A 12,802-nucleotide genomic window follows, 5' to 3' on the forward strand; every position below is an offset into this window, starting at 1 on the left:
TTCATCGAGCATATTCCAGCCAGACAAGGCAGTCGTTAACACCGTGGAGCCCAGTGACATGGCCACACAGGACAAGGAGGACATTGTATTAGCGACTGAAACACCAGGTTCGCTGAATAGGGACAAGGACGCTGCAGATGCTGTGGCTCTACAGGAGAGACAACAATCAGATAACGATGGTGCTCGAGTACCGATAGCTGAAGCCCCTAAACAAAAGTTGGCTCATGCAGACTACACCATCGGCTGGATCTGCGCACTGAGCACGGAGTATGTTGCCGCGCAAGTTTTTCTTGATGAAAGGCACGAGGGACCGGAATATGTGCCATCCAATGACAATAATGATTACACATTAGGCAAAGCTGGAAGCCACAATGTTGTTATCGCAGTCTTGCCTAACGGGGAGTACGGCATATCAAGTGCTACAGGCGTTGCAAAAGACATGCTGCATAGCTTTCCTAATATCAGGATCGGCTTTATGGTTGGCATCGGAGGCGGCGCGCCGAGTCAAAAGCACGATATACGGCTCGGCGATGTTGTGGTTAGTACTCCTCGCGATGGCACCGGCGGTGTTTTCCAATATGATTTCGGCAAGGCAATTCAAGGCGGAATTTTCCACACAAAGGGCTTTTTAAATAAACCACCGATACTTCTTCGAACTGCAGTCAATGGGCTTAAGGCAGATTATGAGATAAATGGTCATCGAATCGAAGAAGCTATCAGTGATATCTTGGAAAGAAAGCCAAGGCTACGGCGGAAGTATGAGCGACCGCAACCAATCACCGATAAGCTGTATAAGTCTACAATCGCTCATCCTCAAGACACTGAAGGGAGCTGCGTAAACTTCTGCGGAAGTGACATGTCGAGGTTAATACTGAGGCCAGAGCGGACTCAAGATGAGGATAACCCGAGTATTCATTATGGTTTGATTGCGTCAGCGAACCAGGTGATGAAGGATGCCCTTACCCGAGATAAGCTAATTAAAGAGAAAGACGTTCTGTGCTTTGAAATGGAAGCAGCTGGGTTAATGAACCAGTTCCCATGTTTGGTCATTCGAGGTATTTGTGATTATGCAGATTCTCACAAGAATGAAGAATGGCAAGGCTACGCGGCAATGACGGCGGCAGCATATACCAGAGATCTCTTACACAGGATCCCTCTCCAACAGGTTAGGGCTGAGAAAAGGATTAGCGACGTACTCTCAAGTTAGTTCGAACAATTCATATGATTTCAACTGCACAGGTGCTGATTGCTCTATGCCATGACAGGTGTTCAGAAGGGCGTTGATAAGCTTCTCTATTTTCAACAAAATAAGGATTATCAGGAAATCCTTGACTGGCTTACACCAATTGACTACGCCCCCCAACAAAAGGACTATATCCAAATCCGACAACCGGAGACTGGTCAATGGTTCTTAGACTCCGGGGAGTATCAGACATGGATTGAGTCTGACAAGCAAACGCTATTTTGTCCAGGTGTCCCTGGAGCCAGGAAGACAATCATGACCGCGGTAGTCATCGACAACCTATATGCAAGATACAAGGATGATGCCAAAATAGGTATTGCGTATCTGTATTGCGATTATCGAAAACAATACGAGCAGAAAGCAGAAGATCTGCTGGCGAATCTGTTAAAACAGTTGACTCAGGGACAAGCTGTGATACCGGGCTGCATACAAACTTTGTATAGTAATTACAAAAACAAACCAAAACGACCACCACTTCATGAACTGTCAGAAGCATTACGATCGATTAGTATCCTTTACTCCAAGGTCTTCATTATCGTCGACGCACTGGATGAGTGCCGAACTGCGGACGGCTGCCGCAAGTCTTTTTTATCCGAGCTTTTTAATCTTCAAGCAGAAACAAACACAAACATCTTTGCGACGGCAAGATTTATCCAAGAAATTGAAGAGGCATTCAAACAAACTTCCTCTCTAAATATCACTGCTAAAGATGAGGACGTGCAAAAATATGTGACCGCTAATATGTCACGGCTTCCCTCGTTTGTTCTGAGAAACCCCGAGGTACAAAGTGAGATAAAAACTGCAATGTCCAAGAGTGCTGACGGAATGTGAGTTGGACTGTTCTCTCAATAGGGTTGTGAATTCTAACTAAGTCTAGGTTTCTCCTTGTGCGATTACATACTGATTCCTTGGCCCAACTGCCGACAGTAGGGGATGTCAAACAAGCGTTGCAAAACTTGCCCCGCTCTCTTGATGATACATACAAGCAAGCGATGGCAAGAATCGAGAGTCAAAGCGAAGCCTTTCAAAAATTGGCAAAAAAGATTTTATCTTGGCTTACCTGGGCAAAAACAGTGCTCTTCGTGGCCGAGCTCCAACACGCCGTTGCAGTTAAGCTAGGAACAGCAGAACTAGACGAGGAGTTCATCCCCGACAAGGAAATAATGGGTTCCGTCTGCGCCGGTCTCGTCACTATCGACAATGAGAGTGGTGCCATACGGTTGGCACATTACACCACCCAACAATACTTCAGGCGTGTGGGTGGCCGGTGGTTTCAAGATGCAGAGGCCAATATCGCAAGGCTATGTTTAACTTACATCTCATTTCGCGAATTTGAAAGCGGTTACTGCAACACAGACGACGAGTTTCAGCAGCGCATACAGCTATATCCGCTGTATGAATATGCTGCGAACCACTGGGGATTTCATTCCCGTGCGGCCCCGGAAATGCAGCCGCTGATCTTAGATTTTCTAGGCTGTGAAGCCAAGGTGTCTGCCTCTGGCCAGGCAATCCGAAGCGGCAGAATGGCAGCTATTCACCTCGCAGCAATTTTTGGACTTGAAAGCATAGTTGCATACTTTTTCGACAATGGATATGACATAGATGCCAGGGATGCCAACGGAAGGACACCACTCTGGTGGGCATCCGAAATGGGCCAAAGAAATGTGGTCAATTTATTGATCGACTATGGCGCTGAAATCAATTCGACGGACTATACCAAGCATGAAACACCGCTCTTCAAAGCCCTCGAGTTGGGAAGAGAAGACATCATCAGACTGCTGCTGGAGAATGGCGCAGATGCCAACCTTATTGCCAACGGTCTTACGGCACTCAGTTATCCCATTGAAGAGAAAGATCAAGGCACAGTCAAGTTGCTGCTAGAGAATGGCGCCAATGTTAACCTTATGGATAACGGCGGTTACCCACCACTTGTTTATGCTATTAGGAAGAAAGATAATGGTATAATTCGGCTGCTGCTAGAGAATGGCGCCGATATTAACCTTATGAATACTAAGGGTTACCCAGCACTTTTTTATGCGATTACTCAGAAAGATCGAGGCATCATCAGGCTGCTGCTAGAGAATGGCGCTGATGTTAACGTTTTTGATAACAAAGGCAGGCCGATGCTTCTTCATGCTATTACACAGAAAGATCAAGGTATCGTTAGGCTGCTGCAAGAAAATGGTGCCGATGTTAATATTTCTTATAATGGTTTCCCGGCACTTGTTTGGGCTATTATTGGTGGAGACGAAGGCATCGTCAGGGTGCTGCTAGAGATTGGCGCAGATGTTAACCTTATTGATGCTAGCGGTTACTCGGCACTTACACATGCTATTATGTATCAAGACGAAGGCATCGCCAGGCTGCTGTTAGAAAATGGCGCCGATGTTAATTGCCTTATCCAGGGAGATACACCGCTATCAATAGCAATTATGATGCGAAAAGAAAGTATGGGCAATCTTTTGCTAGAATATGGCGGTAAAACTTGGATAGGATATTAGTATTTAGACATTTGATAGTGAACTAAACTGCTGTTGCGTACATATGTACTATGTAGATCCGTCATGGTTGACTTAAAGAACACATGGTAAATTGGATTTCCACTCGATTCCATCTAGCAGCAGGTCAAACTGCATCTGTTCCTCTCTCATGCGCAGCTACAGTCATATGTACCAAGTTCCAGGGCTATGCAAGTAATTGGTCAAAAATCAATCCGAGATTCCTCCACTCACATGCAGTTAATCAGCGTGTTCAAACGAAGCGCAAAGGTGGACAATTGGCCAATATGTGGGCTTAGAAGATGAGCTGTCGCATGAGGCGGTGCTGGCCAGTGAGCAGCTTGGACAGCGCAGGCAAAGTGGAGGCTGGGGCGAAAGCCACGACAGCATCTGAGGCCGCCTTTGAGCTGATCGAATCACTGATGCGAAACCACTGGATGGCCAAGGAATTACACATGCTGTTGACCAAATAAAGAGAAATAACAGGGGATTGTGATTCATAGTCGTCTGGTGTTGCAAGTATAAAGAGGGCGGACGCTGCATCGGCAAACTCCAGTATTCATATCCAACACGGCTTCTACCGGGTACCAGCAATCATTTCGTCATCGGACCATAGCACTCCCCAAATACCTCATTTTTCTTGCCGGTCTGATCCTGTTACTATCCCTTGTACCAGTCATCAATTTTTCTCCATCTCAAGTAAACATGTCGGGAGACGGCTATCGTTCAGTTGCCTACTTTGTAAACTGGTACGTATTATGTCTCGATAAAGCTCTATTCATGACCCAACATCTACACACATACACCGGCTGACACGGCTTCTCTAAAATCAAGGGCCATCTATGCTAGAAAGCATCGCCCTCAAGACCTTCCCGTCGATAAACTTACTCACGTCCTCTACGCTTTTGCCAATGTCCGCCAAGATAGCGGGGAAGTGTACGTCTTGAATCTCTTTTACCCCCCTTTTGTGATGATTCCGCGCTAAGAATGATAGACACATGACGGATGGCTGGGCGGACACAGATATTCATTGGGAGGGAGACTCATGGAACGACACCGGAAATAACATGTATGGATGTCTCAAGCAGCTGAATCTTCTCAAGAAGCGCAATCGCAACCTCAAAGTCCTGCTGTCTATCGGCGGCTGGACATATAGCGGCAACTTCAAGGGCCCCGCCAGCACTCAGCAGGGTCGCGAGACATTCGCCAAATCTAGTCTCGAGCTGCTCAAGAATTTGGGTTTTGACGGACTCGATATCGATTGGGAGTATCCTCAAAATGCAGACGAGGCGAGAAATTTCGTTGAGCTTCTCGCTACTGTTCGCAGAGAGCTGGATGCCTACTCTGCCACTCTTCAGAACTACAGCCACTTTGAACTGACTGTAGCCTGTCCCGCCGGACCTACGCACTTTCAGAAACTTGACGTGCCCGGCATGGATCAATATCTTGATTTCTGGAACCTGATGGCTTACGACTACGCGGGGTCTTGGGACCAGACAAGTGGCCATCAGGCGAACCTCCATCCGTCACATGACAACCCTACATCTACTCCGTTTTCTACCGATGCAGCCATCGACTTTTACACTAGAAATGGTGTCGCTCCCAGCAAGATTGTGCTTGGAATGCCTATTTATGGCCGTGCTTTTGAGAATACCGATGGCCCTGGCAGGCCATATAATGGCATCGGGGAGGGGTCGTGGGAGAATGGCATCTTCGACTACAAGGTTCTTCCTCTCCAGGGTTCTCAAGAGATTTATGATCAAGCGACTGGCTCCAGCTACTGCTATAACCCACAAACAAGGAAGCTTGTGTCCTACGACACCCCTCATGCCAGCAGAGTCAAGGCTGGGTATATCAAAGAGTGGGGTCTTGGAGGTGGCATGTGGTGGGAGAGCAGCGGAGACAAAGAAGGCCATGACAGCTTGATCGGCATTGTCGTGAATGAATTCGGAGGCCCAGGGGCGTTGCAGAGGAAGGATAACTGCATCGAGTATCCGCAGTCGAAATACGACAACTTGAAGAACGGATTTCCAAACAACTGAAAGTGGCCAGCCTTGAAATTTTATTTTTTATATAAAGTTGCCAACCTAGTATGAGTATACAATACATGACAAAATACATGTAGTTACGAAAACAGAAATTATAAACTAAATGACAGATTGAGGCTTACTTGTTGTTTGCACCCTTGGCAACCAACCAGATGTTCGCAACATATAGATCCACGTGTTGTTGGGGTGGCAGCGCTTTGACATATAGCCATTCCATCAGTTATGGTGGCGCACATGGCAACAAGCTCCGTGTCCTCTCTGCTATCCTTATGCTGCGATAATTTCTGAATTACTCACTAACAAACGTATGATTGAAGAGCGGCATGGCTGGCAACATGGCAGCACCCAGGAAGAAGCTCCCTAGCGAACGCTGGACATCATTTGATGATTGGGACTACGGCGGCATGAAGGAGCGCCTTGAAGACTTCATGAAGTCTATCAACAAGACGGCGCTTATAGAACACGCTTCAACGATATTCGGCTCGCCCGTCTCCCTAAGCGATCCTTTTTCTGCTGGTCAGTCCTGGTGCTGCTTCGAGCTTGTTGCGCCTGACCACTTGCTCATAGCACGAGTTCGGCTGCCAAAACATCCCGATAGCAACGCCCCAGACGCAGCTGATGAGTACCTGGTCCAATGTGAAATTGCAACAATGGAGTTCCTGCAGGCAAATATCAAGACTGTCCTAATACAAATACCCAAAATCTACGCCTATGAAGGGCCAGGAGCTGCGAAAGCCATTGAAGTGGGCGCCTCATACATGCTTATCCAGGGCTTCTACGGGAATTCCCTCCAAGATGTGAACGACAGCCTCTATGATCTTCCTGTAAGACCTTGCCTTCACTCTACTTGCGGCTGGATGTAATTCTAATCCTTCTATAGATCTCAACCCAAGAACATATTTTCGCACAATGGACGGCATTTCAGGCAGAACTTGCCGTCTTTACCTTTCCACAAATCGGTTCCATCTCGCAATTTTCTGCAGACACTGGGCCCGTTATTGGTGCAATAGCTACAGCTTGGCTTGAGCATCTTCCAAATAGCGGCCCATTCCAATCTGGATGGGAATACTTCGTCGCGGTGGCTGAAGGCCTTGTCACATGTGCACTCCAGAGGAAGCGTTCCGACACGGAGGGTGCATATAACCGGTTTGCTGTTCTCGCTCCACTCATCTTTCGAAATATCGTGCGCGACACGGAGATTTTCAAAAGCATCCAGGGACCATTTCACTTGAATCATATGGACATGGGCATGCAGAATATTCTCGTTGACGATGACTACAACTTAGTTGCCATAATCGACTGGGAATTTGCCCAGTCGGCGCCTTGGGAGGTGAATCATTATCCAATGCCAATCCCGCTGATCTCCTCAGATCGCGAAACCGCAGAGTTTCTTCACGACACTAAACACATAGCCCATCGTAATACATCACGACAGGTTGGAGCAAGATTACTGTACCGCCAACAGTTTGGAGAGGCGGAACGAGCGCTTGAAAAGAGAGGCAATCCACTGTACTGCTCAATTGCCGACGTGCTGGAGGGAAAGGCATCCAGGATCTACGGCGTAGTCGGAAAGATTGGTGTCTTTGATGGCATGGAGGAAGAACTCACGTATGAGTTGGTCCGACTAGGCTACGGGCTCACAGGCTCGGAAGCAGAAGAGCACGTCCGTATGGTGGAGGAGGAGATGAAAAGAACCATGGTTGGAGTAGAGTCGACAAATGGATGAGAATGCCTGGAGAAGTGATAACGAAAGGGCGAGGGGGCCAATCTGTCACGGCAGTAAACATGTCATTTCACGTTGAGTTTGGTGTCCTTGAATATAAAAGACGATAGATATTAGAGCTCTTCCGCTAAGAATACTGAAGCCACCAAAGATTAAGTCACGATTCTCTGACTCCGAAGTGAAGTGAATCCATGCCCCGCTGCTCGCGCACGTGACTCCTCCCACAGCGCAGCCCCTGCCGGCTGCAAAATCCAATTGGTCCGTGCGCTAAGCTCAAAGCTACCAGAAAATTTCGTCGACCAAAAAAAAAAAGTTGCATGCGAAGATCTTGGAAAAAACTCCAACTCGAGAGCGAAAAGCGCTGCCACCAATTGCAGTCTCCGCGTCTCTTTCCCACTTCTAGTCTTCAATCTACGGCGTCGCACGGGAAGAGATCACAATGGCGCACGTCGATTACGTCCTTTTCGAAGCCGCCCTGGGCTATGCCCTCTTCAGCGTGGTGCACCAGGCCGATGCTGTTGGCGCCAAGTTGAAGGAGGTGCAAACTGCCGTCAACGAGCTGCCCAAGTTCAGCAAGATGGTTAACCTTGTCAATTTCACTCCCTTCAGGTAATTTCTTGTTCCTACGTGGCCGCGATTGGGGCGAATAGAGACTGATGCGGGTGCACAGTGGTCACGTCGAGGCTCTCGAGAACGTCAATTTAATTTCTGAGGGTATCGTTTCCGACCAGCTCAAGTCTGTTCTTGAGCTCAATCTCCCTCAGACGAGCGGAAAGAAGAGCAAGATCACTCTTGGTGTGGCTGAGAAGAACCTTGCCAGCGCCATCAAGGCCCAGTTCCCCGGCCTCTCCATCGAGACGATCGAAACCTCCGTGGTTGTTGCCGAACTTATCCGTGGCATTCGTCTACACGCTGAAAAGCTCCTCAAGGGTCTCCAGACTGGCGATCTGAGCAAGGCTTCCCTGGGTCTGGCCCACGCCTACTCCCGTGCCAAGGTCAAGTTCAACGTCACCCGCAATGACAACCACATCATCCAGGCCATTGCCACTGTCGACTTCCAGGATAAGGGAGTCAACGGCTTTTTTATGCGCCTTCGCGAATGGTACGGCTCGCACTTCCCCGAGCTCCAGAGATTTGCCTCAGACAACTACACCTACGCTCAGCTTGTCAGCGTTATCGGAAACAAGAAGACTCTGTCTGATGAGAAGCTGCACGACATTGCTGCCATTCTTGGCGAGGATGGAGAGAAGGCTCAGGCTATCATTGATGCTGCCAAGGTCTCCATGGGATATGACCTTGCTAGCACCGACTTTGAGATCATTGACCAGCTCGCCCGCCTTGTCATCAAGCAGGCCGATAACCGTCGGTCCACATCCACCTATCTTGATGAGAAGCTTGACCAGGTTGCCCCTAACCTGAAGGCCCTGCTCGGATCCAGCGTTGCTGCTCGCCTCATCTCTCATGCTGGTTCTCTGACCAGCTTGGCTAAGCTGCCTTCATCCACCCTGCAGATTCTTGGTGCCGAGAAGGCCCTTTTCCGTGCGCTCAAGACCAAGGGCAACACTCCTAAGTTTGGTCTCCTGTTCCACGCTGGTGCTATCGCCAAGGCTAGCAAGCAGAACAAGGGTCGTATGTCTCGCTGTGTTGCCAACAAGGCTTCCATGGCTTCTCGTATCGACGTCTTCTCTGCTGAGCCTTCCACCCGGTTCGGAGATGCCTTCAAGCAGCAAGTGGATGAGCGTCTGGAATTTTACGCCACTGGCAAGCGCCCCACAAAGAACTCTGATGTTATCGTACGTTACACTTTTCATTGTTTTCTTGTCATCTTGAACATGCACTAACTTGGATCTAGAAATCTGTCATGGAGTCTCTCGGAGATGCCGGTGAGACTTTCGATGAGGATATGATTGATGCTCCTGATGCTGCTGCCTCCAAGAAGGAGAAGAAGGACAAGAAGAAGGACAAGAAGGAGAAGAAGGAGAAGAAAGAGAAGAAGCGCAAGCACGACGAGGATGAGGATGTCCCCATGACCAACGCTGCCGATGGTGAGAAGAAAAAGAAGAAGAAGAAGTCCAAGTCACAGGATGAGTAGAGCTCTTCCGAGTGCTCGGACGCTTCGACTGATTAAAGTCCACCGAGGTGGCTCAACCAGAGGAGTGAAAGGTTGAGGTAATGGGAATACATGGGCTCGTGGCGAAGGCGATAAGAAGAAGAGCGACGATAAACTCAGCAAAAAGGAAAAGCTGAGTGCCGAGCTTGCCAACGAACGCTCTGCCGATCTCGACCAAGATTCAGAGGAACTCGCCGAGTCCAAGCCCAAGAAGGACGAGAGCAACAAGTCCACAAAGAGCAAGTCGTCTGAGGCTGAGTAGGTTGAGTAGCATTGGGAGGCCGGCTCTGGCCCGGGGGTGGTATCTGCACTTCACTTTTGAGGGAGTTGTAAAGGAATCTGGAAACGGCGTTCAAGGACAAACAGCTTTGCTATGATAATTTGTACATATGAAGGGATGCATACCCGATCTTGACGTTGCAGTGTCGATTTAACCTTAGTAGGTTGTTGGCATATGCACGATTGAATTGAAATTCTGAAAATTACAAATTGGCCATTTCGCGGGGCATCTTGAAAGTGTGCCAGCATCATATTGGAATTGGTGATGTATGGGGTTGACACAATATGGGCCGACCCTAGGCACGTTCGGCTAAAGTGGATCGAGAACAAATTTGGGTCGTGAAAAAAAATTCAAGGGAAATTATACAAAGCACCCTGATAATGACTTCAAGGGCCTTATCATCTTATCAGAAAAACATCAAGCATGTGCAGACATCACATCGTCACAGAAACAGCACAAATAATTTAGTCCCGCAATCGTTGCACATTGTCACATGAACTACAGTTTCCGAAAACTCCAAACGTGTCTCAAATCAAGCATTCATTACCAGAAGCCGCCGGATGTGCTCTCTATGCTACATCAACGCCTTTGTGTGTTATGGCAGTCCCATGGCTCCAGCTGTCCAATCCACAATAATTTTTCCATTTTTTAAAAAGTTTGTCGTTTACTGCTTGTCGAAGACGTAGGTCAGGTGGCAACGACCACAGTACTGACGGTCAGGCATAGCAGCCATGAAGACACCAGCGCCGCACTGGGGAAGGCAAATCGTGTTAGTCTGATGCTTTGCCACACATTTGGAATCATTTGGAATCATTGCAGGGGGTTACTCACAGTGTCGCTGGGGCACTCTCGGCGGAGACGCTCGATGTTACCATCGTTGCTGACCTTGTAGTACTTGAGGACAGCCAACTTGGTCTTCTTGCGCTTGTGCTTGATCTTCTTGGGGGTGGTGTAGACCTTCTTCTTTCTCTTCTTGGCACCACCACGCAGGCGCAGGACCAGGTGGAGGGTAGACTCCTTCTGGATGTTGTAGTCGCTCAGGGTGCGGCCATCCTCCAGCTGCTTACCAGCGAAGATCAATCGCTGCTGGTCCGGGGGAATGCCCTCCTTGTCCTGGATCTTGGACTTGACATTGTCGATGGTGTCGGAAGACTCCACCTCAAGGGTGATCGTCTTCCCCGTGAGGGTCTTGACGAAAATCTGCATCTTGCCTAACTGGAAGGGTTAGATTTGTTTGCCCAGCTTACATTGCCTGCGTGAGATGTTTGGGGAAAGAGAAGGCGAGAATACCGTGTTACAAATTTCTTTGCGACAACGGCATCCCGGGATTTGGGTACAGAGCTCCGGGAAACCGGGGGAGAAAGATATTCAAGAGGGAGACATCAATGATGATTCCCTCATGAAGCTCCCGGAGCTCATGGAGGGCAGATAGAAATGCAGCATCTTTCAGACATACCTCGACAATAAAACTATTGCCGTCCTAAGCAATCTTCAGATGTTGCGGATGATGAGGGAGCAGTACATTTCCTTGGTGTGGCGCGCCAGAAAATTCACCTCCGGCGGACACGGCAAACGAGATCACATGACCTAGGGTTTCCGCAATAGCTGCCCTGCCCCTCGCGAAATTTCGCAGCAATACCCGCTTGTGGACGGTGGAGGCACTAAAGTCAGTGGGCAATTGATTTGGCACAGCTTTTCGCGAAAGCCCTAGATCCAAGTTTCTTTTTGATAAGCACCAATTCCAGTACGTGAACGGAACTCCTTTCTCTTTCCTTTTCCCTTCTGCGTGAGAATCTAACAGTTCAATCCAGACACCGCCAAAATGGTCAAGAAGAGAAAGAACAAGTATGCCTCGCCCTTCTATCCGTTCCATCTATCCCGTTGCATCCATCCGTCGAGCTGCTTCCAAACGATGTTCTTGTCGACAGAACCCGTTTTTCAACTGCAGCGTCTCGTGATGGATGATGGAGAACGATGATGTTTGATACATCGAGACACGATGCTAACATGACAACAGCGGCCGCAACAAGAAGGGCCGCGGCCACACCAAGCCCATCCGCTGCAGCAACTGCTCGCGATGCACTCCCAAGGATAAGGCGATCAAGCGCTTCACCATCCGCAACATGGTTGAGTCTGCTGCCATCCGTACGTGAACCCGCCCAAAGAATATCGATTTTCAAAACAACTTCAGTGTGAGATTGGCATTGCTAACTTCTATCTACAGGTGATATCTCCGATGCCTCTGTCTTCGCTGAGTACACTGTCCCCAAGATGTACCTGAAGCTGCAGTACTGCGTCTCTTGCGCTATCCACGGCAAGATTGTCCGGTACGTTGCCTCCCCTGGGAGTGTTACAACTGCGCCTTTCTGGCGTATGTGCTTCAGATGAGCCTTGGTTGTACTTGGGACGTTCACACGTCCCAGCTCTCGAACATATATCCCCTCCGTCCCCCAATAAAGGTACGTTTGACGCTGACAGAATTCAAATAGTGTCCGTTCGCGCGTTGGCCGCCGTAACCGAGCTCCTCCCCCTCGTGTCCGCTACAACAAGGACGGCAAGAAGATCACCCCCACCGCTGCCCCCAAGGTTTAAAATGGGTATGACGGTAATGGGTTGGACGGAGTCTGGTTTACTTTAACGCCTTCATGTAATTGCTTAGATGAATACCCGGGACAAAGAGAATCCTGGAGCCTAAATGAATCGGACTTTTTTTTCTTGTTGAAAAGATCAATTCTTTGTGTGCCTCTCGCTTAATGACAGTGACGTGTGGCTTAACATATTGGTGATGCTTTAAAGTAGTATTCAGTAACCTGATACCAATGACGAAATCCAACAGCTACAGGATCAATTCCGCCAATCCTCATTTTCACTATACACCTTACTTTGAATAAACAAAGCAG

At 48.6% G+C, this 12,802-nt stretch overlaps 6 protein-coding genes across 6 annotated transcripts; 5 read left to right on the forward strand and 1 right to left on the reverse strand.

Moving 5' to 3' along the window:
- Window positions 1-58: 58 nt before the first annotated feature.
- On the forward strand, window positions 59-3,744 carry TRIVIDRAFT_147201 (uncharacterized protein; the record flags this gene model as incomplete). Its single annotated transcript, XM_014102459.1, has 3 exons — window positions 59-1,202; window positions 1,266-2,070; window positions 2,121-3,744. The coding sequence occupies 3 exons, from the start codon at window positions 59-61 to the stop codon at window positions 3,742-3,744; spliced, it is 3,573 nt and encodes a 1,190-aa protein (XP_013957934.1).
- A 576-nt stretch (window positions 3,745-4,320) lies between these two features.
- On the forward strand, window positions 4,321-5,878 carry ECH2 (glycoside hydrolase family 18 protein; the record flags this gene model as incomplete). The annotated part of the gene is made up of 3 exons (XM_014102460.1): window positions 4,321-4,490; window positions 4,576-4,677; window positions 4,736-5,878. The coding sequence occupies 3 exons, from the start codon at window positions 4,447-4,449 to the stop codon at window positions 5,781-5,783; spliced, it is 1,194 nt and encodes a 397-aa protein (XP_013957935.1).
- Window positions 5,879-6,124: 246 nt separating this feature from the next.
- Window positions 6,125-7,515, forward strand: TRIVIDRAFT_190657 (uncharacterized protein; the record flags this gene model as incomplete). Its single annotated transcript, XM_014102461.1, has 3 exons — window positions 6,125-6,613; window positions 6,670-7,350; window positions 7,387-7,515. The coding sequence occupies 3 exons, from the start codon at window positions 6,125-6,127 to the stop codon at window positions 7,513-7,515; spliced, it is 1,299 nt and encodes a 432-aa protein (XP_013957936.1).
- Window positions 7,516-7,951: 436 nt separating this feature from the next.
- Window positions 7,952-10,108, forward strand: TRIVIDRAFT_73865 (uncharacterized protein; the record flags this gene model as incomplete). Its single annotated transcript, XM_014102462.1, has 3 exons — window positions 7,952-8,121; window positions 8,183-9,305; window positions 9,365-10,108. 3 exons carry the CDS (start codon window positions 7,952-7,954, stop codon window positions 9,602-9,604), a joined length of 1,533 nt encoding a protein of 510 aa, XP_013957937.1.
- Window positions 10,109-10,365: 257 nt separating this feature from the next.
- On the reverse strand, window positions 10,366-11,380 carry TRIVIDRAFT_179162 (uncharacterized protein; the record flags this gene model as incomplete). Its single annotated transcript, XM_014102463.1, has 2 exons — window positions 10,366-10,653; window positions 10,734-11,380. 2 exons carry the CDS (start codon window positions 11,106-11,108, stop codon window positions 10,567-10,569), a joined length of 462 nt encoding a protein of 153 aa, XP_013957938.1.
- Window positions 11,381-11,590: 210 nt separating this feature from the next.
- On the forward strand, window positions 11,591-12,748 carry TRIVIDRAFT_215875 (uncharacterized protein; the record flags this gene model as incomplete). Its single annotated transcript, XM_014102464.1, has 5 exons — window positions 11,591-11,646; window positions 11,714-11,747; window positions 11,920-12,047; window positions 12,127-12,229; window positions 12,392-12,748. The coding sequence occupies 4 exons, from the start codon at window positions 11,725-11,727 to the stop codon at window positions 12,492-12,494; spliced, it is 357 nt and encodes a 118-aa protein (XP_013957939.1).
- Window positions 12,749-12,802: the final 54 nt, after the last annotated feature.

The sequence above is a fragment of the Trichoderma virens genome, assembly GCF_000170995.1.
Source record: "Trichoderma virens Gv29-8 chromosome Unknown TRIVIscaffold_5, whole genome shotgun sequence".
NCBI lineage: Eukaryota > Fungi > Ascomycota > Sordariomycetes > Hypocreales > Hypocreaceae > Trichoderma > Trichoderma virens.